This window comes from Xenopus laevis, chromosome 2L, assembly GCF_017654675.1.
Source record: "Xenopus laevis strain J_2021 chromosome 2L, Xenopus_laevis_v10.1, whole genome shotgun sequence".
Classification (NCBI taxonomy): domain Eukaryota; kingdom Metazoa; phylum Chordata; class Amphibia; order Anura; family Pipidae; genus Xenopus; species Xenopus laevis.
Window position 1 is genome coordinate 81,902,267 of NC_054373.1, and position 23,717 is coordinate 81,925,983.

Sequence of the window (23,717 nt, forward strand, 5' to 3'; positions counted from 1 at the left end):
GTCAGGTCCTTTCCTAGGATAGGAACTAGCCGCTACGAATGCGCAACGTAGCGGTCACATGGTATAGGATCACATGATCGTGACGCGAAGGAGGTCCTTTCGTATAGGAACTAGCTGCTACCGGAAGAGAATATCACCTTTCAAGGTTCTGCAGAGGGATTCCTCATTCCTCATTCAGTAATTCGAATTTGCTGCGGTTCTGCTGCCTTCCGAAAGCATGTTGCGCCTCGTCCTCGCTGCCCTGGTAGTTGCAGGTAATGTAGTGAGAATGAGCTGTGTGACTCACTGCCATTCATGTGCGAAGCTGCTGCTTATCCACAGCGGAATAGGCTGATACAAAGGGCTGATACAAAGGGCTGATACAATTGCATCGGACGTACTCCTTCTAATAAGGACTGTGTGTTGTATGTGCGTGTGGATTGTATGTGTGTGTAAGTGAGCAGTATGGATAGGAAAGAAAAAGGAAGTCTATTTGCTCATTACTAACCAGATTTGGAAATGGCTCATTGGTGGCAAGCATCATTTTACTAACCAGAAAGCAACCTGTTCGTGTCATGGCAAAGAAACTGGGAGGGAAAGAACCCCACTGTGGAGCTCCCCCCTGTGACTCTATGCACTTTATGGGTTTTTTTGTGTTGTTGGCTTTAATGTGACCCCCTCCCCCCCATGGTGGATTATCAAGCGGGATATTAAGATTTTATGTTATCCAGATAGATAATTTTTAATTACTATTAACTGTTTCAATGTATGAGCTCTATTATCCAGGTTACTGGGGTTTCTGGATAAGGGGACTTTCTATAATATAACCGATCGTACCTGAAATCTGCTAAAATCCAAGGAAAAATTAAACCAACCCAATAGGATTGTTTTCATACTAATATGGATTCATGTGGCTTAGTTACCATCAAGTACAAAATTACTGTTTTATTATTACAGGGAAAAGGGAATGATTTGCTTAAAATGGCCACTATGGGAGATGCCCTTCCTGTAATTTGGAGCTTTATGAATAACTGGTTTCCAGATGAGAGATCCCATACCCACACCTGAGTTGTCGCTTGGAAAATTAGACATCTTTACTGATATTATTATTATTACTACTACAAAGGCAGGTTTATTTTTCCACAGGGAACTCTCGTATATATATGATGTGCATGTGCAACTTAAAATTAGATAATGCTGAAAGGGAAAGTAACACCATCATGGGATTTTTCACAAGTCAGGCCCATCACACTGCAGCTTGACATAGTCTTTTAAAAATATTTTTTTTTTAAAAAAAGATATTTGACTTGTATGTACAAATCGTCTTCTCTTTTTTATAGGGAAGCACCGAATCCACTATTTGGGATTCGGCCAAATCCTTGGTGAAAGATTCGTCTGAATACTGAACCCAATCCTAATTTGCATATGCAAATCAGGGGCAGGAAAGTAAAAAGTGGAAAAAAAATCTTCTTTGGTGACGAAAAGTCACGTGATTTCCCTACCCGCCCCTAATTTACATATGCAAATTCAGATTCGGTTCGGCCAGGCAGAAGGATTCGGAAGAAAAAAGGCCGAATCCCGAACCGAATCCTGGATTCAGTGCATCCCTACTTTTTTATATATGTTCTAGCTGTAGTTTCAGTATTTAGATTTTCTGTTTAATAGAATATGCACATAATGGTTTCATAGAGAGAAGAAACAGGCAGAATATCTGTTGTGCGGAGAGTGTGGTAAGGTCGCATGTGATTTTTGCAGAGATCACATGACTCCACTTGAATTCCTTCTGCAAGACCAGGAAGATATTACACATAACTCCCACTGTGAAGACATTCTTTGTCAGTGTGCAGTGATTAATAGGGGTTATTACTACTGCTGCTAATTTTGTAAATGTGATATGTTTGCAAAAATATTCGAGAAATTAGAGCATGAACAGCCATAATGAATGATACAGCTTGATTATATTTACTAATCTGTAAATTAAGTAACCACAGAAATATGAAGTGCCACCCGTCCCCCTTAAATTAGTCACGAGAGGAAGTCACTTACATGACCTTTTTGTCCTGGTCCTTTTTAAATTAGCTTCCTGATTTTATATGGATAAATGTATACCCTATTATAAAATATAAGGATAATATAAGGTAGAGAGTTGTTTTAGAGGCACAGAGTGATTTAACATTAGATTTTTACATTAGGCTTACATTGTTTTTATTTCTATTAAGTTAATGTGCCTTTGCATTTTGCATATGTGATCAGGTTAGATTATAAAAGGGGTGGGTTCACCTTTGAGATAGCTTTTAGAATCTTCTACAATGGCTAATTCTAAGCAACATTTTATCTGCATTCATTTTTTATTTGTTTTTTGTTTTTTTTTTAATTATTTGCAACCTTCTGACTCCTTTCAGCTTTCAAATGGGAGTCACTGACCCCATCTAAAAACAAATGCTCTGTAAGGTTAAACATGTATTGTTATTGCTACTTTTTATTACTCATCTTTCTATTCAGTCCTCTCCTATTCATTATCCAGTCTCCAGTGCATATTTACTAGGATCATTTGGACCCTAGCAACCAGATTGCTGAAATTGCAAACTGGAGAGCTGCAAAATAACTCAAAAACCGCAAATAATGAAAAATGAAAACCAGTTAGAAATTGTCTCAGAATATCTCTCTAGATCATACTGAAAGTTAATTTTAATTAATTCATTCATTCATTAATAAGCCACACTGTTTGTAACTTGTTTGTCTGTAGTAATTATTTTTAGAGGTTAAAGCTGGTCACTCTTTCCTTCCTCTCCAGTAGCTGTAAAATATACAGTAAAAAAAATACCCTCAATTGTAAAATATAGCGATGATATTATAATTCACCTCTGAGTTCCATGACCCTCTTAAAGCACAGGTCATGGAACTCAGAGGTGACTTTCAGTATCCTCATATTTTACAACAGGGGATAAATAATTAAAATAATTAAAATAATTCAAATGTACGCCTAAGCATGGATTATAACCGATGACATCACTGAACAATGATTATATTAGGTGACATCCCTAAGCACTGTTAATGAGGATATAATTTAAACGATATTTGTGTCTCTGGTATATTATATGCCATTACATGATAGACAAAGTGGCTGCTCTGCTCACTTTGTTCATGTCCTGTCCATGACCACCTAATAAAAATAATTGCCATACAAGTTTCAGGTCAAAATGCATTTCTCAGAAAAAGTTAAGCAGAATGTACTTTATGTAGTTTATTGTAGTTGGAACAAGCAAATGGTCAGAGTAACCTGTTTCCACTTGTCATATCTTGAGTGATCCAGTAAAAGGCAAAAAATCTCAGTGATACAAGGACAGATGCATGAGACGTCCTAATCATTTATCACATCATTCTAAGGAATATTTCACACATTTATTCACTAATGATAAAAAGCACCACTCTTGACATAAGATAAGCTTATTTAGTTAAAGTATAAGAAGTGTACTATGAATTATATCTGAACTATCAAAAATAAATGTTTTTTTTCATAGACATACATGATTCTTCAGATTGAGAGGAACCCATGATAGTTCCTGTTTAAGATCAGAAATATTGAACTCTTTAGAATGTATTTTTCTATGTTTCCTACTTGCGCTTTTTGAGCATCCAGGCAATAGCCAATTACCTTTAGCATGTGCCACTTGGGCTGGGTGTGCTGTATCTATACATATATTTTGTTTGTTTTGTAAGTTTAGATATTATTTGTGTCCTTTTTATTACATAATTTGTATTGTATTTGTGTTGAGTTCATGTCAAAAAAGGGGTTATTTTTTTTCCTTTTATTTCCTTTGATAGCATGGAGGCAATAATTAGTATGGTTGTGTATTTAAGAGTACATTGATCTGAACTTACTCTGTCTCTCGTGCTTAGAGGCAGTTTCAGTCTGTATTATATTCGCCCCCTGGTCACTATCTGTCACAGGCCCATCCACTTCTACAACCGTTTTCTATGTTAAAATTGTCATCTCATGTGCTGCATAGTCCAGCTGACCTCTAATCTGCAAATGGCTGTTGACTGTAAACCTTTCTGTTTACTGTAAGCAGCCAACACAGTTTTGTGTGTCAACAGCTTAGTTTCTGGACAGGCAGGTTTGTGTGTGTATTAAACATACAAATGTGCAAAGGGGTAGGTGAGTGTTATTTACTGGAAACTGCTTATATGAATTTGTTCCAGTATACTATAAAAAGGAAATTAAAGGGCAAGGAGATTTCACTGGAGATGCAGCCATCTTTCCTAGATTTCCCAAGTGTCCCTAGACAGACTTAGACTTTCTTTTAATTGATATCAGTGGATGCATTTTCCTTTCCTTGGCCTCCATGGTCAAAACTAGGGATCCACCGAATCCACTATTTTGGATTCGGCCGAACCCCCGAATCCTTCGTGAAAGATTCGGCCGATTACCGAACCGAATCCAAACCCTAATTTGCATAAGCAAATTAGGGGTGGGAAGGGGAAAACATTTTTACTTTGTTTTCTGACAAAAAGTCACGTGATTTCCCTCCCCGCCCCTAATTTGCATATGCAAATTAGGGTTAGGCCTGGCAGAAGGATTCGGACGAATCCTGCTCAAAAAGGCCGAACCGAATCCTGGATTCGGTGCATCCCTAGTCAAAAACACTGTCCCCGTGTTATTTCTTAGCTTTATTCTTCTCTACGTAGTTGAATTACAACTCCTAGTAGCTGTCATGGGACTTCTGCAGGGCCACAAATTGGACATACCTAATATATGCTTACTGTGCAGTAAAATGTTTTCTTGTGAATACATTTTTAGGAGTAAGCCATTTATATCTCAAGCTTCACTGACCATTTGCAAGTAAAGGTGGCCGTAGACGCACAGATAACATCGTATGAAACTAATTTTCGTACAATATTCGTTGTGTGTATGGTGGGAAACGAACCGACCGATATCGGCAGAAGACTTGAATGTCGGCTTGTCGATTGGGCTGGACGGAAATTTTTGATCGGGTGCCTTTGAAGGTATCCAAACATTGGCCATTCTTAGTGCTAAATCATCAGATACAGGTAGAATTCTATTATTTCTTTATGTATATCTGACGATTCAGCTCTACACATATATTGAAACTAACGATCTTTCTTGGAAAGATCTTTTCCAAGAAAGATCGTAATTGTTATGTCTATGGCCACCTTTAAACCTGTTATTTCAAGCACAGATAGGTATTCCTTACATTTAGGGGGTTATTTACTAAAATAAAGAAAGCTGGACCAAACTCCCATTCACGATTTTACCTTATTCACCATTAAAATAATTTGAAACGTTTGCATCGCTAAATGACTCCATAAAATAGAGCAAAAACCTGAATCGTACCATTTTTTCAGAGTTTTCTCCTGAATCGCTCGATTTTTTTCTCAGGTTATTGCTTAAAACACCCAAATTTTTCAGATTATCGGGCTAAACCCAGGGCAGACCATGATATCTTCAAATTGGGATAGGGACAACTGCCATTGACTTACACATGAACTCGGCAGGTTTGAGATGGCGAATTTTCGGATTCCAGCTTTTTGTAGCATCAGGGTATAATAAATGTCGGAAAAGATCTGTCCAGAAAAAATTGGGTTTTTAGTAAGTAACCACCTACGGCTTTGTTTTCCTTTATTGAAGGACTAAACTTTTTTAATATATAATGTAATTATAAGCAGTTTTCCATTATACATTAATAAAACATTTCCAGTGAATTTGAAGTACATTTTAAATGTAATAGTATTGCAAAAAGCAGCTGCATGGCTGTTAATATTCTTTAAACCACTGGTTCTGACTCCTGAAACAATGTAGAATCAGAATCTGTTACAGACCAGGAGAACTTACATCTGTAACATTTTTTGAAGAACCAGGAGATGTATTTTGCCAGTGTCTCCCATCCTTGTGCATTCCACTTATGCTTCGTCATGTATTGCAAAGGTTTACCTTCATTATAACGCTGGAAATAGTGACTGTTTGACATGCTCTCAGAAGTGTCTTATAAAAAAAGGAACACTATGGTGTTTTGAAATCTTGTAAGCTGCTAATACCACCAGAGAGTGGAGAAGCAGCATGCTAAGTTTCATCATCATCATCATTTTTTTTTACAGTGTTGCTTTTCTAACTGTACAGAACAAATCCTGAGTTACATTATATGAAAGAATCACCATAACACCTTGGGGCAGATTCACTAAGGGTCGAATTTCGAAGTTGAAAATACTTCGAAATTCGACCCTCGAATTGAAATCCTTCGACTTCGAATATCGAAGTCGAAGGATTTAGCGCTAATCCTTCGATCGATCGATCGAAGGATTTTTCGTTCGATCAAACGATTAAATCGTTCGAATCGAACGATTCGAACGATTTTAATTCAACGATCGAAGGAAAATCCTTCGATCAAAAAAAGATTAGCAAACCTATGGGGACCTTCCCCATAGGCTAACATTGACTTCGGTAGGTTTTACCTGCCGAAGTAGGGGGTCGAAGTTTTTTTTAAAGGGCAAGTACTTCGACTATCGAATGGTCGAATAGTCGAGCGATTTTTCGTTCGATTTCGTTCGAATTCGAACGAATTTAACCAATTCGATGGTCGAAGTACCAAAGAAATACTTCGAAATTCGAAGTATTTTTCATTCGAATCCTTCACTCGAGCTTAGTGAATCGGCCCCCTTGTGTCATTTCCTTTTGTGAAAGCACTATGCAACTTTGTAAAAATCACTACTGCACTTTAGAAGATATACTGTACTTACTTCCTCTATGGAATGAACAGAATTTACAACACTGTCAACACTGTATGGAACAGCCTGTGAGAAGACAAAAAGTATGTTAGTGCCACAGTCAAACCGTGAGCTACTTATTTATCTCCAGCTGTTAATGTAAACAAAAACTCAGAGCAAAGACACACGTGGCATTTCATCAGCGAGCCTTTTGAAAAGAATTAAGGCGATTGATTGCCATGCCGCAAATGTTACGCTATTTGTCACTGCGATTTGTACACTATCCTACGGCTGCTAAGTCGCCACAATCGAGATTTTTAAAAAGTCACGGCAATGAATCGCCATGTGTCTTCGCCCTTACATGTTTGTATTTACATTGCAGGAAATCAGCTGAAAAAAAATGACATTACAGGATAGGAGAGTCCATTGGCAGCAAGCGGGAGCTTTCACTGTCACGAGGACTATAGCATGAGAGCGCTGGAAAAGTGCTGTGCCTAGGCCTTCTATGGTTCTAGACACACACTGAATTGCGTTGCAACACCCTGGTGTTAACAATATTGCACAAAGTTCTGCTTTGTTTGCTAATCCATATTTCATCTTGTTAACAACACGCCATTGCTCCTAGGATCCAGATATGCCTGAACACATGCCTCCGAGTTGATTCTAATGAATGTTCAGTTCAAATAAGCCACCCCATATTCAGCTTGAAAGCATTTTTAGACAGTTTCTTTAAAGCCAGTGTTGGGTAGAGCCCCATGTGAAAATTTGCCTTAAACCTTTTATATTTACAGAAATCGACTATTGTGTGTGTGTGTGTGTGTGTGTGTGTGTATGTATGTATGTATGTATGTATGTATGTATGTATATATATATATATATATATATATATATATATAGTAAGAATGAAGAAAGATGCAACAATGTTTTTAGAGTTTTCTGCTCACTTCTTGCTTTTTGTTCCCTTCAGTAACTTCAGCTGACTTCACTGTATTGAAGTCACCACAAAATCAAATATTCCAAGAGGGAAATTGGCCTGTTCCGGCTGACAGGATTCCAGATATCATCTCGTTGTCAATGGGATTTTCCGTGGAAGAGGTAGGAGTAAAATGATGTTTTTATAAATAAAAAGTACAAGCATTGTAATTAGAATATGATTAGACAATATATGTTGTGGATGTCCTGTTGCTGAACTCTCATATTATTGGGTTGCTGTGATCCGCTGGTCACCAGGCTCTACAGGTTTTTCAACATCTATCTTTTGGGCAAGGTTGTCATAAATAAAATAAGGAGTTCAGTGTGGCATTGTGTACTAATCTATAAGTGCTTATACGTTGTTTTTGGCAAAATACATAGGCAGAGTATAATTGTTGGCAAAACTCCTAATCATATCAAAGTACCCAAGCGCAGAGATCTGGGACTGAATGTCAGTAGTTAGCAGCAGGAAGGGGGGCTCTGAATATGGAATCTGAATGCCATCTGCATACAAGAAATAAGAAGTTTAGATGCTGCCAGCGAAACAGAGTGATGAATACACAGGATTGGTCCAGTGTAACCTTTTTAAAGGGATACTGTTATGGGAAAAAAACATTTTTTCAAAATGAATCAGTTAATAGTGCTGCTCCAGCAGAAATCTGCACTTAAATCCATTTCTCAAAAGAGCAACCAGATTTTTTTATATTCAATTTTGAAATCTGACATGGAGCTAGACATTTTGTCAATTTCCCAGCTGCCCCTGGTCATGTGATTTGTGCCTGCACTTTAGGAGAGAAATGCTTTCTGGCAGGCTGCTGTTTTTCCTTCTCAATGTAACTGAATGTGTCTCAGTGGGACATGGATTTTTACTATTGAGTGTTGTTCTTAGATCTACCAGGCAGCTGTTATCTTGTGTTAGGGAGCTGTTATCTGGTTACCTTCCCATTGTTCTTTTGTTTGGCTGCTGGGGGAGGGGGAAGGGAGGGGGTGATATCACTCCAACTTGCAGTACAGCAGTAAAGTGTGATTGAAGTTTATCAGAGCACAAGTCACATGACTTGTGGCAGCTGGGAATTTGACAATATGTCTAGCCCCAGGTCAGATTTCAAAATTGAAGATAAAAAAATCTGTTTGCTTTTTTGAGAAATGGATTTCAGTGCAGAATTCTGCTGGAGCAGCACTATTAACTGATTAATTTTGGGGAAAAAAATGTTTTTCCATGACAGTATCCCTTTAAGAATGAGTCATTCAGTTTGGTTTACATAGTAAAGGTTTGTTGAAAAAAGACCAAAGTCCATCAAGTTCAGCCCCTCCAAATGAAACCCAGTGTCCATACACACACACTCACACCGACCCCTCCAGACGCTCACATAAACTATATATTCACCAATATCTATACTAGTATAGATACTAGTATACACAATAGCCTTGGATATTATGCTTGCCCAAGAAATCATCCAAGCCGCTCTTAAAAGCATCAACAGAATCAGCAATCACAACATCACCCGGCAGTGCATTCAAAAACCTCACTGTCCTCACTTTGAAGAACCACCTACGCTGCTTCAAATGAAAGTTCTTTTCCTCTAAAGGGATAGCATCTGATGTGCTGATCCTCTTTATGCTATCTGTCTATAATGTCCTCTAATGTACATGTGAAGAGTAATCAAGTATCCTCGCAAGTCTGTGACAGAGGCTCCAGTATCTACTTACATCTACTTATAAAAATAAATCTGATATTATGTATAATTTCGTATAACGCACACCCAGTTCTGTGCATGAACTTCTGTAATTAATATGATATTGGATGTATGCTTCACTGAAATATACATTTTGACTATTTTACTAATTTAATTTTCAGATTTACTAACCATTTTACAATAATGTATATTTATCGGCCTATTGTAAATGTTTGTGGGGGAGGCTTCGTAAGAGTGGTGCTCAGTTCAGTATATTTTTACAGGATCTGCCCTGGCCTGGCTTAGGAGTGGGCAACCTTTTCCAGCGCTCTCGTGCTACAGTCCTCGTGACAGTTACTGGAGTGAATAAGCTCCCGCTTGCTGCCAATGGACTCTCCTATCCTGTGGAAAATGTGAGTACTGTAATTTGTAATTTTTATTTTCAGCTCATTTCCTGCAATTTAAATACAAACATGTAAGGGCGAAGACATGTGGCGATTCGTTGCCGTGACTTTTTAACAATCACGATTGTGGCGACTTAGCAGCCATAGGATAGTGTACAAATCACAGTGACAAAAAGCGGAATGTTTGCGGCATGGCAATCAATCGCTGTTATTCTTTTCAAAAGGCTCGCTGACAAAATGCCACGTGTGTCTTTGCTCTGAGTTTTTGTTTACATTAACAGCTGGAGATAAATAAGTAGCTCATGGTTTGACTGTTGCACTAACATCCCTTTTGTCTTCTCACAGGCTGTTCCATACAGTGTTGACAGTGTTGTAAATTCTGTTCATTCTGTGTTTTCTGAAGAAATGCCAGTAATTTTGCAGCTTGCCCCCATAGAGGAAGTAAGTACAGTATATATTTTAAGCACTGTAAGTCTATGTATAGATTGTACTTGTACCACTGGCTGAAACTATAGGCTAGACAGATGCAAAAAAAAAACCCCATAAAACAAGAAAAAATATCTGCCCGAACAAGTACTTTAGGGGCTGTACTCTTGGAGACCAATTTATCAACCTTCGAATTTTAGTGGTTTTAGAATTTCTTTATAACTACAATTAGGGACAGATTTATTAATGGTCGAGTTGTGTTTTCCAGAAAAAATTTAAGGAACAGACAGGGCAGATGTAGGGCTAAATTGAATATATTTTATTGTAGCACAGGCCGAAAAACCCATAGGAACCAGGCCGGACTGGCAATCTGTGGATTGTGGCAAATGCCAGAGGCAAAAAACAAAAGTTTTATTGGAAGATGCTTTAGTATAAATATTATGCTTTTCTCTCTACAGTACTACAGTATGTATATAGAGTGTATAATTGTGCAGATCAATTATAATTGCATGCAATGTTTGTAAACTAATGGGGAAAAAATATTTATTTCTTATTTTCTAATTTAAGCTTCAGGAAGCTGTAATTTACTATAAACTATAAAGAATAAAATGGAAATTTCCATTCGCATGCACTGCACCTTTTATATTTCATTTCTGCTGTTTACAAGAGTTTATTAATGCACCTTTGCTATTTCATCAGAGAGTTTACATGGTTGGAAAAGCGAACACTGTGTTTGAGGATCTGTCAGTCACTTTGCGACAGCTACGGACCCGCTTGGAACAAGACAACTCTATAATTCAGTCCCTGCCTGTTAGCTCTTTAAATAAAAATGATGAGGTGAGTGACTTATTCTGTTTTAGTGTGATGTTTTTCAGTACTGAGTAACAAAGAATAGTACTTTAAGGGAACATATATGTGCCCCCGTTGCACAGTTTTTATGCTGCTAATATCATGAGTGTGTAATGGGAGCTTCCTCTGTGGTTCTTTCTGGGAAGGGGCAAAATGGGCTATTTTGCACAATGAATAAAGTGGGAAACTTCCCTCTATACAATTAGACTAAGAAGTTTTTAGCTGTTTTGAGTTATGTGTAAATTTAATTGCTATTGAAAGTTTTGTATGTTCGTCCCTTTCTGTTGCCTGGGTCTGACTTAATAAAATGTAACCGGAGTCTCATCCGGGTTTTTAAAGCAGCTGTCTTGCAGCATTGTTTCAGAAGTCAAAACCTGGAATGTAGAGAATGTAAACAGTCATACATAAAGTATATTGATTTAATAACATTTACAAAAAACTAAGAATTCCCTGAATCCACTCCATCTTAGGAATCGGGCAAATCCTTTGTGAAAGATTGGGCCGAATACTGAACAGAATCCAAACCCTAATTTGCATATGTAAATGGGGGAAACAAGGGGTTTCTGCAGCAGGAGCGGTTAAACATTTTGTTTGTTACATGATTTTTTGAATTCAGATTTAATTTGGCTGAATCAGCCTGCTGAAAAAGGCTGGTCCCCGAAACGAATCCTGGATTCAGTGCCAACAAAAACCATTGACATGGTGTAATTAATTAATGTTGAAAAGTTGCTTAGAATTAAGTTTTCTTTCATTGTGCAAAAAAAGCAAAGACCCCTTTGAGAAAATTATGTTAATTTTTAAGTAGTACTTTAAACTGTTGTATTACACACTAAAGCCAGTATAGTATTCGTTCTATACATATAGATTATTTTTAAGATATAAAGGAGCCTCTTGTTACATGTAAATTAAATTACCAATAAGTTAAAGATACTTTGCTTCTGATGCCACTAAGCAATTAAATATATAAAATATATAAACATGAGTTGTTCACATCATTGTATAATTTTTTTTATCATTTAATCGGCAACCAGAAAAGTCATCCTTATAAATTGTATAAGTATGTTTTCCCTTTTTAGAACTAAATATATATCTGTCTCTTTCCTCACTTAAAGACTGACCGGCTGTTCTTATCTGAATTGCAAGTACTACAAGATATCATAACTCTGGTACGTTACAAATAATTAATTTTCGATTTACTTACATAAAATCAACACACTGATTATTACAACCATAACCCTATAAATATAAAACAATGCAATTGTTTTCAAATTATTTAAACCCTATGTTTAATTGGGAATCGTGCGGAAATTTTTATTTTTTCTGAAAAACATTAAATTTAATGCCACCAACACTCAAAGTTAGGACAGGGGCAACAAAAGACTGTGTAAGCGCTAGAAGAATTTGGAGATTTCATAATCTACAGTACATAATATTATTAAAAGATTCATAAAATCCAGAGAAATTTCTGTATCCAAGGCACAGGGCCGAAAGCCAATATCGGATAGCCATGATTTGATACAAAAATACAACCACCTTCTCTGGACCCAGGCTCCCACTGAAACCATTTGGAACATTATGAAACAAAAATACAACAAAGGAGACCCAGAACTGTTGAGCAGCTGAAATCCTAAATAAGGCTGGGACAACATTTCACTTCAAAACTACAGCAATTGGCCTCCTCTGTTCCCAAGTTTACAGAGAGTTGTTAAAAGAAGAGATGATGCCCCTGTCCAAAATTTTTGAAATACGTTGTGGGCCTTAAATTCAAACTAAGTTTAAAATCAACATTTCTCAGTTTTAGCATATACTTTGTTGTCTTTGTGCTATTTGCAATTACAAATAGGGTTTAAATGATTTGCAAATCATCCTATTCCCATATTATTGTAATATTGTTTGTATGTATCTGTAGGTAGGTTCAAATGCTCTCGATGTTACATCAGCCATTGATATGTCACTAACAGATAATTATAATTGACTTTATGTGAATAGAACGTTGCCCTCTCAACTATAAATGTAGTTGCATCCTTCCTTTTCCATGCATAATTGTTAGCTGTGAGTGCAGATTACCTATTTTTTGGTTTCAGGCAAATATAAAGGGGCCCATTTACTTAGCTTGAGTGAAGGAATGAAAAAAAAAAAACTTCGAATTTCGAATGTTTTTTTTTTTTTGGCTACTACGACTTCGAATCGAACGATTCGAACTAAAAATCGTTCGACTATTCGATAGTCAAAGTACTGTCTCTTTAAAAAAAAAACTTCGACCCCCTAGTTCGCCACCTAAAACCTACTAAAGTCAATATTAGCGTATGGGGATGGTCCCCATGGGCTTTCTAAGTATTTTTTTGGTCGAAGAAAAATCGTTCGATCGATGGAATAAAATCCTTCGAATCGAAGGATTTAATCGTTCGATCAAACGATTTTTCGATCGAACGAATAGCGCTAAATCCTTCGACTTCGATATTCGAAGTCGAAGGATTTAACTTCGACAGTCGAATATCGAGGGTTAATTAACCCTCGATATTCGACCCTATGTAAATCTGCCCCAAAGTGTATGTAAACAATGATACTCTATATAGCAATAGTATTCAGGCACATGGTCCATTCTCCCATTTACTGTAATGGGGATTTTTAATTGTGTTTTGAAAAAAAAAACATTTTTAGGAAAAATATATATTTAATCCCCACATCTGGATAGTTTTTAGAGCCACTTTTTCTAGCAATGACAGCTGTAGCTCATTTGGTGTAAGTGTGTTTATGTGCTGTGTTTTTGAAAAGATAAAGGTTAATCAGGAAAATGTAAACATTGTACCATGGCAATGGCAATACCATGGCAAAGGGTATTGCTGTATTCTTGATGATGAATTAACAGCTTCCAAGGGGGTTATTTATCATAGGTCAAATTTTAGAGTAATGTGAATTTTTTTTAAACTCTAATAAATTCGATTTTATTCGAATGGTATGTTATTTATGAAAAATTTTAACATCCAGAATTTGATTGAATAGTCCCAACCCGAAAACTCAAATCTAATTGTAATCGAGTTTTCCTCCGAATAAAAAACTCAATTTTTTTTTCTCCCCCATTGGAGTCTATGGGGTGTCATTTTCTAAGCGAACCTTGGCAAAAATGTGGCTCATCACTACTATTAACATCTTCAAATAGTTCAAGTGACTTCTGCTATTGACTCCTACATAACCTCAGCAGGTTTTAGGTGGAGAATAGTTAAATTAGAACTGTTTCCAGGGTCAAGATGTGATATCTCACATTCAAATTAGAGTTGGTGGAAAATCCTGTTTTTTGTGATTTCAAGAAAAAACCCAGTGAGCACTGCATCATTCACTTATCATTGCTATTATCCCTAGGCCAATGCAGTGGTCAGATCAGCTCAGTTTGTCATGCCTGAACATAAACTTTATTTCCATTTTTGGCTGGTTTAAAACTTTCTCTTTTGTAAGGATTTTCCTCTATTTTGCATCATTCAGGCATCCTTCTCTTGCAAGAAAAGGCACTTTTTTGCATGATTACAAAATTCAGATGTTTTACCTTCAACCATTGACACAAATGCCAACTGAAAGCTATTTTCAGATGTTTTGTCATCTGTGCTTTATGTTTTTACCCTTAACTGATAATGGTTGTGGTAGTAATTTTAATGATTTGGTGGTATGTTATTTGTTTTTCAACTGTTTAAAGCTAGGGCCAGACAATGCTCCTGCTTTTCCTGCACCGGAAGCATTGTTTCAATGTGGTGGATTTTTGTGCTGAAACTCTAAATTGTTTATTTCGAGCCAAAATCTGCCTGCAGTTAGAAAGACAAGGGGAGCCGCATGGCAGCAGATTCCCCATCCTGCCCATTGTATTGGTCAAGGGTTTGAATACAAAAAAATTAAAATAGTAATCCTTTTATATGTGTTACATTAATGTACTTTGTCTTGTGTTATAGCTATCTGGGCACAAGCATCTAGCCAAAGATAACATCCCAGATATTTATTCCCTGGAACTTACTGGTTTAGAAGAGATCAAGAAACGTTATGGAGAGGAATCTGCAAAGTTCAAGGATGCAGTCCAAATTCTTTCTGACTTTCTCCAAAAGGTAAGCCATCTCTTGCAAAAACTGTTATAAGAAAATACTTCTTCATTATGCCCCATTACATTTGTCTTTTTTTTTTTCCTTTTACCCAAAAGAACATTAACGATAACTGATCTATACGCAGGAGTACAATGGCAGTTCTGTTTAAATATATAATATAGTTTTCAGCTTCCTTAAAGGAACAGTTCAGTGTGAAAATAAAAACTGTGTAAATAGGCTGTAAAATAAAATAAAAAAATGTTTCTAATATAGTTAGTTAGCCAAAAATGTAATGTATAAAGGCTGCAGTGACTGAATGTCTAACATAATAACACTACTTCCTGCTATAACTCTGAGTTAGTCAGCAACTTGAAGGGGGGCCACATGGTACATAACTGCTCAGTGAGTTTGTAATTGACCCTCAGCATTCAGCTCAGATTCAAAAGCAACAGATATGACCCATGTGGCCCCTCCCCTGATTGGTTACTGTCTGGTAACCAGGGTAACCAATCAGTGGAAACCAAGAGAGCTCCAGCCATTATACATTATACATTACATTTTTGGCTAACTAACTATATTAGAAACATTTTTTATTTTGCACAGCCTGTCTATTTACACAGTTTTTATTTTTACACTGAACAATTCCTTTAATGCATCATTTCTTATACAGCAGAAGCAACATTGCTCTATGGAACTGTTAATAGATGTATGTTACACTGTTATATCTGTCAGGGTAAAGATAAACTATGAAAATGAAAGCTATGCACATGGTTTAGTCAAAGCGAGTGGTTACAAAAGTTGCTTCAATTTTCAATGTTAGTCACTTTTGTTCTGGAATGTTACTATGGGTCTGCCTTTTTTCTGTGACATGATTCTAGTATAGCTTTACCTAAAAACTATTAAACAAAGTAGTCTGAAATTCCCTTTAGTCTTCTATAAAAACACAGCATTCTAACTAATTTACACAAGTAAAATGGAAAGAGAGAGGAAAATTAAAGCTAATGTTACACTTGCCATTTTCTCTCCAGTTGGTAAATGTCAATGCCATCTGTGACTTTAAAAGAATCTGCCTGTCACAAAGCAGACTTTGCAATGAAAGTGAAAAAAAGCTTTCTCAGGCTTACACCCCCAATCCCGACCCCATGTGTAGTGACATGTACAGGTATATGCCATTAAAGTATATCAACTTTTCCAGCCTGCAGAGAAAAGCAGTGTGGCATAACCTACGTTTATATAGTATACCCTTCTATACCCTTCTTACCTTCACATACTCCAAAACGATAATTATTGATCTAGATAAGGACCACTGACTGTACTTGCACTGCCTACAGTTTCATCCAGTTCTACTGCCACAAAAAACAAAAAGCTGCTAATATAATTACTGTTTTTACATTCATATTAAAAAAATGCATGTAAATATGTGCAATAATTCGCTATGTAGATGAGTTTTATATTAGGGGCCGATTCACTAAATTCGAGTGAAGGATTCGAAGTAAAAAAACTTCGAATTTCGAAGTATTTTTTGGGCTACTTCGACCTTCGACTACGACTTCGAATCGAAGGATTCGAACTAAAATCGTTTGACTATTCGACCATTCGATAGTCGAAGTACTGTCTCTTTTAAAAAAAACTTCGACCCCCTAGTTCGCCATCTAAAAGCTACCGAAGTCAATGTTAGCCTATGGGGAAGGTCCCCATAGGCTTTCCTAAGTTTTTTTTGATCGAAGGATATTCCTTCGATCGTTGGATTAAAATCCTTCGAATCGTTCGATTCGAAGGATTTAATCGTTCGATCGAAGGAATAATCCTTCGATCGTACGATCTCAGTATTTGCGGACCTTCCCCATAGGCTAACATTGAGTTCGGTAGCTTTTAGATGGCGAACTAGGGGCTCGAAGTTTTTTTTAAAAAAATGGTCGAATAGTCGAACGATTTTTAGTTCGAATCCTTCGATTCGTAGTCGAACTAGCCCATTCGATGGTCGAAGTAGCCCAAAAAATACTTCGAAATTCGAAGTTTTTTTACTTCGAAACTCGAATTTAGTGAATCGGCCCCTAAGTGTATAAAAGCTAACATTGTAATGCATTGTGCAAGGTGCATCTTTGAGTACATCGGCCAAAAAAAAAAAAGTTGCCCGTATTGCTGTAAAACTTGTTTTATTTCTACTCGCTCATAAGAATAGGTTGAACAAAAAAAAGAAGATATATCAGTTATACAGGTTCAGCTTGTAGTTGAGTAATGTAATAAAATACGTAGAAGTAGCCAAGTTTGCACCCAGAAATCAGATATTTGCTTTCAAACAGATGACCAGTAAATGCTGATTGGTTGTTATACGCCTCTAGACTTGATAATCACATTACTACCTGGTAGCAAACTACATTTTAGAAATTCCCTTTCCTAAAGCCCTGACTTCTCAACCTTGTTGCATGTAGTTAAAGTCTATTATGTAAACTGTGAATGTGTGTGTCTCAATTGGTACATTGTTTTACTTAGAGCTATTCTGCATAGTTAGTCAAATTTAGACTCCTACTTTCCATCTGATTTACAATAATTCTAGAAGATGCTGTATGGATTATCCCTTTAGAGCCATCAGTCTTTCTGTGCTCCCTTTTATATGATTTCTGTGACAGAGTGAGATGCGCATGTTTATAAGCTGAGACTGCATGCTAATCTTGTCTTTCAGTTTGCAGATGACATGTACAGTATTTATGGAGGAAATGCTATAGTTGAAGTCGTGGCTGTTGACTCTTTTGAAATTCCCTTGGTGCGGAGAAGTCGGTCGATTCTTGCATCTGAAGCTATTGTAAGTTGCTGTTGGATACTGATCTGCATTTCGCTAGCTCATACACCAGTTATTTTTGTACACCTGACTTTATGATTACCGATTAGACGATTTATGTTTACAAGGTTCAGTTCATTAAAGGGGTTGTTCACCTTAGAGTTAATGTACGTGTGATGTAACATAGTAAGTTAGGTTGAAAAAAGACACGTCCATCAATTTCAACATTTTAATTCTATTTTAACTTGCCTAATTGCTAGTTGATGTAGATATTGATATTCTGAGACTATTGGTTTTCATTATTTGTGTTATTTCGCTTTTTATTCAGCAGCTCTCTAGTTTTCAATTTCAGCAATCTAGTTGCTAGGGTCTAAATTAATTAGGGATGCACTGAATCCACTACCAAACCCCCGAATCCTTCACAAAAGATTCAGGTGAATACCGAACCGAATCCTACATTTGCAAATTAGGGATGGGAAGAGGAAAATCTTTTTTCAGGACAAAAATAACTAACAGCACCAGTAGGAGTATCTTGGGCGGCAGTTAATCTGACAGACCTGTCGGCCTCAGCTGCTGAACAACTTTGCGGAACACACTACATTAATCATTGAGCACCAAAAGGAATTTACAATTTGGGAATTAACTCCTGCACACTAACATCGGACTAAATGGATTCACGTTGGCTCACTAACTTTGTTATGCTCATAAATAAGTGGCTATTATGCTTATTAACATACTACAGCGTGGACTTTATTGAGCCTCTAACACAGCATTAAGTTATATTATATACTATACTGATACTTTTGGCTATATCACGTTATCCATGAGCAGAAGCTTTGGTTTATTCTAATTTTATCAAGTTGTTTGTGAACCCCAGCTCTTCTGGCTCATGGTTATCTCATAATTGAATTTGCTCGGCTTGAGTTTTAGGTATTTTCGAAAATATTTTTTTACTTCCTTGTTTTGTGACAAAAAGTCACACGATTTCCCTCCCCGACGCATGCAAATTAGGATTTTGATTTGGTTCGGCCGAATCCTGCTGAAAAAGGCAGAATCCCAAACCGAATCCTGGAATTGGTGCATCCCTAAAATGAATCCAGCAACCTTGCATTGGTTTGAAAAAGAGGCTAGAATATCAATAGGAAAGGGATTAAATAGAAAGTTGAGTAATAAAAAGTAGCAATAGCATTTGTAGCCTTTGTATTTTAGATGGGGTCAGTGACCCCCATTTGAAAGCTGTAAATCGGAAGAAGGCAAATAATTAAAAAATTATAAATAATGAAGACCAATTGGAAAGTTGATCAGAATTGCAATAGCAATCTAAAAGGAACATGGCACAGTAAATGCAACCAGTACATAAAATAAAACGTTATGAGAACTTTTTTACATGAGGCTTTTACTGAAGGTAAAGTATATTCCAGTACATCCAGAGAAATGCCCCAAACCCAAATTCATGCTCTCAAAGTGCTCCTTGCTTTGTTTGGCATTAGAAGTTACAAGTAAAAAGTTAAAATTGAATCTAATCTAAATTTATCTGTACAGTTAATCTCTGTCTGTCTCTCTTCCTCTCTAGAGCAATCCTGGTAGCCCTTATAATCTCGCATACCAGTACAACTTTGACTATTCAGTTATCTTCAACATTATCCTTTGGATTATGATTGGACTGGCACTGGCAGTGATTGCAATTTCGTACAGTCTTTGGAACATGGATCCTGGCTATGATAGCATCATTTACAGAATGACCAACCAGAAGATCAGAATGGACTAAGTCTATTCATTTCTTCTATAACAAAATTAAATCCCATGTTTTCTGACATTACCTTCTCTGTGTTTTAAGTGAGGTTTAGGCTGTCCCTGGTATGTAAATGTTATAAAGCAGAGCCATTTTAAAAAGAAAATAGAACAGCGCCTCGATGTTAAGATTTATTTTATGTTGGAAAAAGGTCTGTTTTATTATTATTAATGTAGCAGAGACTTTAGTGCCCCTACAAAAGTACAGGCTCATGGTAATGTATGCCCCTATGAGAAATGGAAACTTGTGGCTTTCATATTCAGGTACTTTATTCATCTCGAAGATAAATGTGGTTGACTGAAAATGTACAGAATTCCATCCTTCTTATTGTTACTTCAGCTTAAATGGTAATTGTATTGTCTGGTTCAGGACAAAAATAACTAACATTGCATTAATGGAGAAAGACCAAAGGGATAATTTACTTCACCCCTGTGTGCAAGTGCAAAAGCACTAAGTAGTATCCCTTAGCCCTAATGTAAATAGCAGTTGCACCCAGGGGTCTGCTGCTCTTGTAAACAAGTGCCCAAAAAAAAAATCCCTCATACAGAGAGCAGCACCTCCTGCCACTCCATACCTTGTGCCTCAGCACTATTAGTGAAGGTAGCCGCAGAAGTGGAGCACAAAGCCCTATGCAGTGGGCAAAATGCAAAAATTGCCTGATTGTGGCCTTTTTTGCACTTTGTACATGGTGTGGGGAATTGTATAATGACTCTGCAAATCTTAGCAATGTAAACCAAGGCAATATTTCCCAATAACTAAAAATATATAAAACCACAGAAAACCTGTGTTGTACCTATGCTGGCCATTTTGTTTTTCTTTTTGTCTTTATGGACCATGAAATCATGTTGCATTAACTACTGTGATTGTTACAAATACACCTAACATTGCACTGTCCTAAATTAAATGAATTAAATAGTTACAAAAGCATTGCTGGTGTCCATGTTTAAGTAATCCTTTGTATTTTAGCAGTAGTGACTTGCTAGTTTCTCCTACATAATGTGGTTGTATAGGTTTTCCCCTCCAATACTTTATGCCGCATTTTGTCCTGAGCTGTTTTATTACATACAAATAATACATTATAGTTGTTGTCTCATGACGATAAGAGGACTTCAAATTAGTATTGACCCCAAACCTAATTTAAGTGTTGGAAAACATTTGCTTACGGTGAAATTGAAGTTTAAACGTTCTATTCCATATCTGTGTGCAGAATATAGTGTCTTACTCCCAGTTTCTATTATGTTTGTGTTGTATTGCACACTTGTCACTGTTGTTCATTTTGTGTTTTCTCCGCTAAGGATTAAGATGTTTGATTTATTTGTGAAGGTTTCATTTTCAACTGTGGTGTAAGAAGTAAAAAAAAAACTGTAATGTAACAATATCCAGCCAGTTATTGTTTTATTATTGTTTTGAGTGATATATTTGTAAAGCAACTTGTATTCTGTTACTTGAACAGCAACACCTGGATTGGTTCTGGAGATACTTGTTGATTTTGAAAAACGTAATAATTGGCTAATAAAATAAATTATTTCATGATGGTATCTGTTTCATTTTAATTCTGCACAATATATGTATAAAATTACAATTTACCTTTGGTTCTATCCTCTCTCTTGCTGGCATTTTGCAGTAGCTCTTGAGGGGCTAGACATGGTATGGTTCAGTTGTGTATGGACCTATAGTTCAACTACCCTTTCAAAAAGGAAAGTTAACATTCACATTGAATCAGAAGTTCTTTAATTGTGCTAGGTCTTTTCTTATTTTTATCACTTTCTATTTAGACCCTCTTGTATTCACATTTCAATGGTCCATTCACACTATTGCATGGTTGCTGAGATAAGGAGCCTTGAAAATAAAAAAAAAAAACTGTTTAAATATGATTCTAGCTGCAAGATAATTAAAGACAAAAAGAAAATAAAATCAAGACAAAAATTTAGAGATGCACCAAATCCAGGATTGGGTTTGGGATTCGGCCGAATCCTTCTGGCCAGCCTGACTAGGGGCAGGGAGGGAAATAGTGTGACTTTGTCACAAAACAAGGAAGTAAAAAATGTTTCCCCTTCCCACCCCTAATTTGCATGTGCATATTTGGTTTGGTATTTGACCTAATCTTTCACGAAGGGTTCAGCCGAATCCAAAATAGTGGATTTGGTTTATCCCTAAAAAATTGCAAACTGTCTTAGAACAAAAAGCATAAACATGTCAAAAAATAAAATAATCCTAGTATTAGGAGAAAGTTTTAGACATGAATAAAATACAAACTGGGCCAACTGAGTGGATTCACTATGTAAATAGAGCATATCAAGACTACAGGACCATATAAATGCTCCACATAATGCTTTGGGCTTCTGCACCAGCCTAAAAGCAACCACAGCCCTTTTTTTACCTGTTCTCATGAAGATGTCTCTAGTAGCTCCCCATCTTTTCTTCTGATTCACAGCATTTGTGCTGCTGTCCATTACCTGAGCTTAGGAACGGACTCCTAATATACTGTATATATAGAATATAAAAGTCACAATACAAGGATAACGAAAATGCACAGACATTACTGATTGTAAATCTGGTGCAATTTGCATGTTTTGCTATAATTGTGGCATGCCAGTGCTTACTGAAAAATTATACTGGCCAAGGCTAGCGCCACACGGAGCTTGATTTTTTTATGAAAGCCAAGAATCGGCTGATCTGCTGGCCACCAATCCTTCCTGTGTAAGTACTGCATCGGCCTAGGTGCAAATTCACTAAAGGGTTAATTTTCGCGACTGAACGGTACTTCGCCAGATAAATTAGTTAATACTATGCTAATTCACTAAAATGTGAAGTTGCGTCTAGAAAGCCGAACGCTGGCGAAGTTTCGCTAGCGTTAATTCGTCAGCGTGAGCATTTCATAGCGACCTTTCAATAGCGTTCAATTCTGCCTAGCAACACTTTGTTAGTACAGGTATTGGACCCGTTATCCAGAAAGTTCTGAATTACGGAAAGGCCGTCTCCCATAGACTCCATTATAATAAATTAATCCAAATTTTTAAAAATTATTTCCCTTTTCTCTGTAGTAATAAAACATTACCTTGTACATTATACAAACTAAGATATAATTAATCCTTTTGGAAGCAAAATCAGCCTATCGAGTATTTAATGTGTACATGATTTTCTAGTAGACTTAAGGTATGAAGATCCAAATTACGGAAAGATCCCTTATCTGGAAAACCCCAGGTCCTGAGCATTCTGGATAACCGGTCCCATACCTGTACTCTTACATTTAGGTCCATTTGAATAGCCAGGTACATGTAGGTTGTATAGACGTCTTTATTAGAGATGTTGGTGCAAATGCATGAAGTGGCCACTTATTATTACACATGTCCAAGTAAACAAAATAAAGACAAAAGGAATCCTCTAATGCCATAGATATGAGCCCACCCTAAAACAAATGTGGCATGAGCTTCAAATGGTTGGGAAAGAAATGTTAACACAAACATCTTTAATAGTTAGAACTTCTGAAGGCAATCCCGCTTTAAAAAATGAAAAATCACCAGCGTTATTTAGAATGTTTATGACTTTTACAGGATATGATGTTACTGACATAAGATTGAGGAGAATGTAGCTTCATCTAATCAGTTCGCCAGGTCTAAGTTGGCAAAGGAAACTGGCGAAAGTGGTAATGTTCTGTAAAATTCGCACTGGCGATAGGGTTAGCGACGGTCTCTTGCGCTAGCGAATTGTCCTCTACACCTGTTATATTGGGGTTGTCCCTGCGGTTGAGATTTCTGGCTAATTTTCGCTAGCGACGGCCACTACGCTCTTCAGTTAATCTGCACCATGGAGTGGATTTTGGCACAAAAATTCATAACGCAAGCCAAGAATTGGTCCTGTGTGGCACTAGGTTAAAGCAGTGCTGTCTAACTTTTTTCACGCAGTGGGCAGATTAATAGACATGCCTCATATTGGAATGTTAAATTATAGTAAAATGATATCAAACAGGTCTGGGGCCATAAAAATCCTTATGTAATCACATCTGGCCCATGAGCTTCCAGCGTTCATGTCTGTAATGTTACATTATAAGTA

The 23,717-nt window shown here is 36.8% G+C and overlaps 1 protein-coding gene across 1 annotated transcript; it reads left to right on the forward strand.

The window, feature by feature from the left end:
• The first annotated feature begins 133 nt into the window (after positions 1-133).
• Positions 134-21,194, forward strand: atp6ap2.L (ATPase, H+ transporting, lysosomal accessory protein 2 L homeolog). The gene is given in 9 exon segments (NM_001095981.1): positions 134-254; positions 7,670-7,797; positions 9,635-9,763; positions 10,100-10,195; positions 10,880-11,017; positions 12,142-12,195; positions 14,968-15,117; positions 17,777-17,896; positions 19,446-21,194. Coding segments are annotated over 9 exon segments (1,047 nt in total). The 5' UTR covers positions 134-217; the 3' UTR covers positions 19,641-21,194.
• Positions 21,195-23,717: the final 2,523 nt, after the last annotated feature.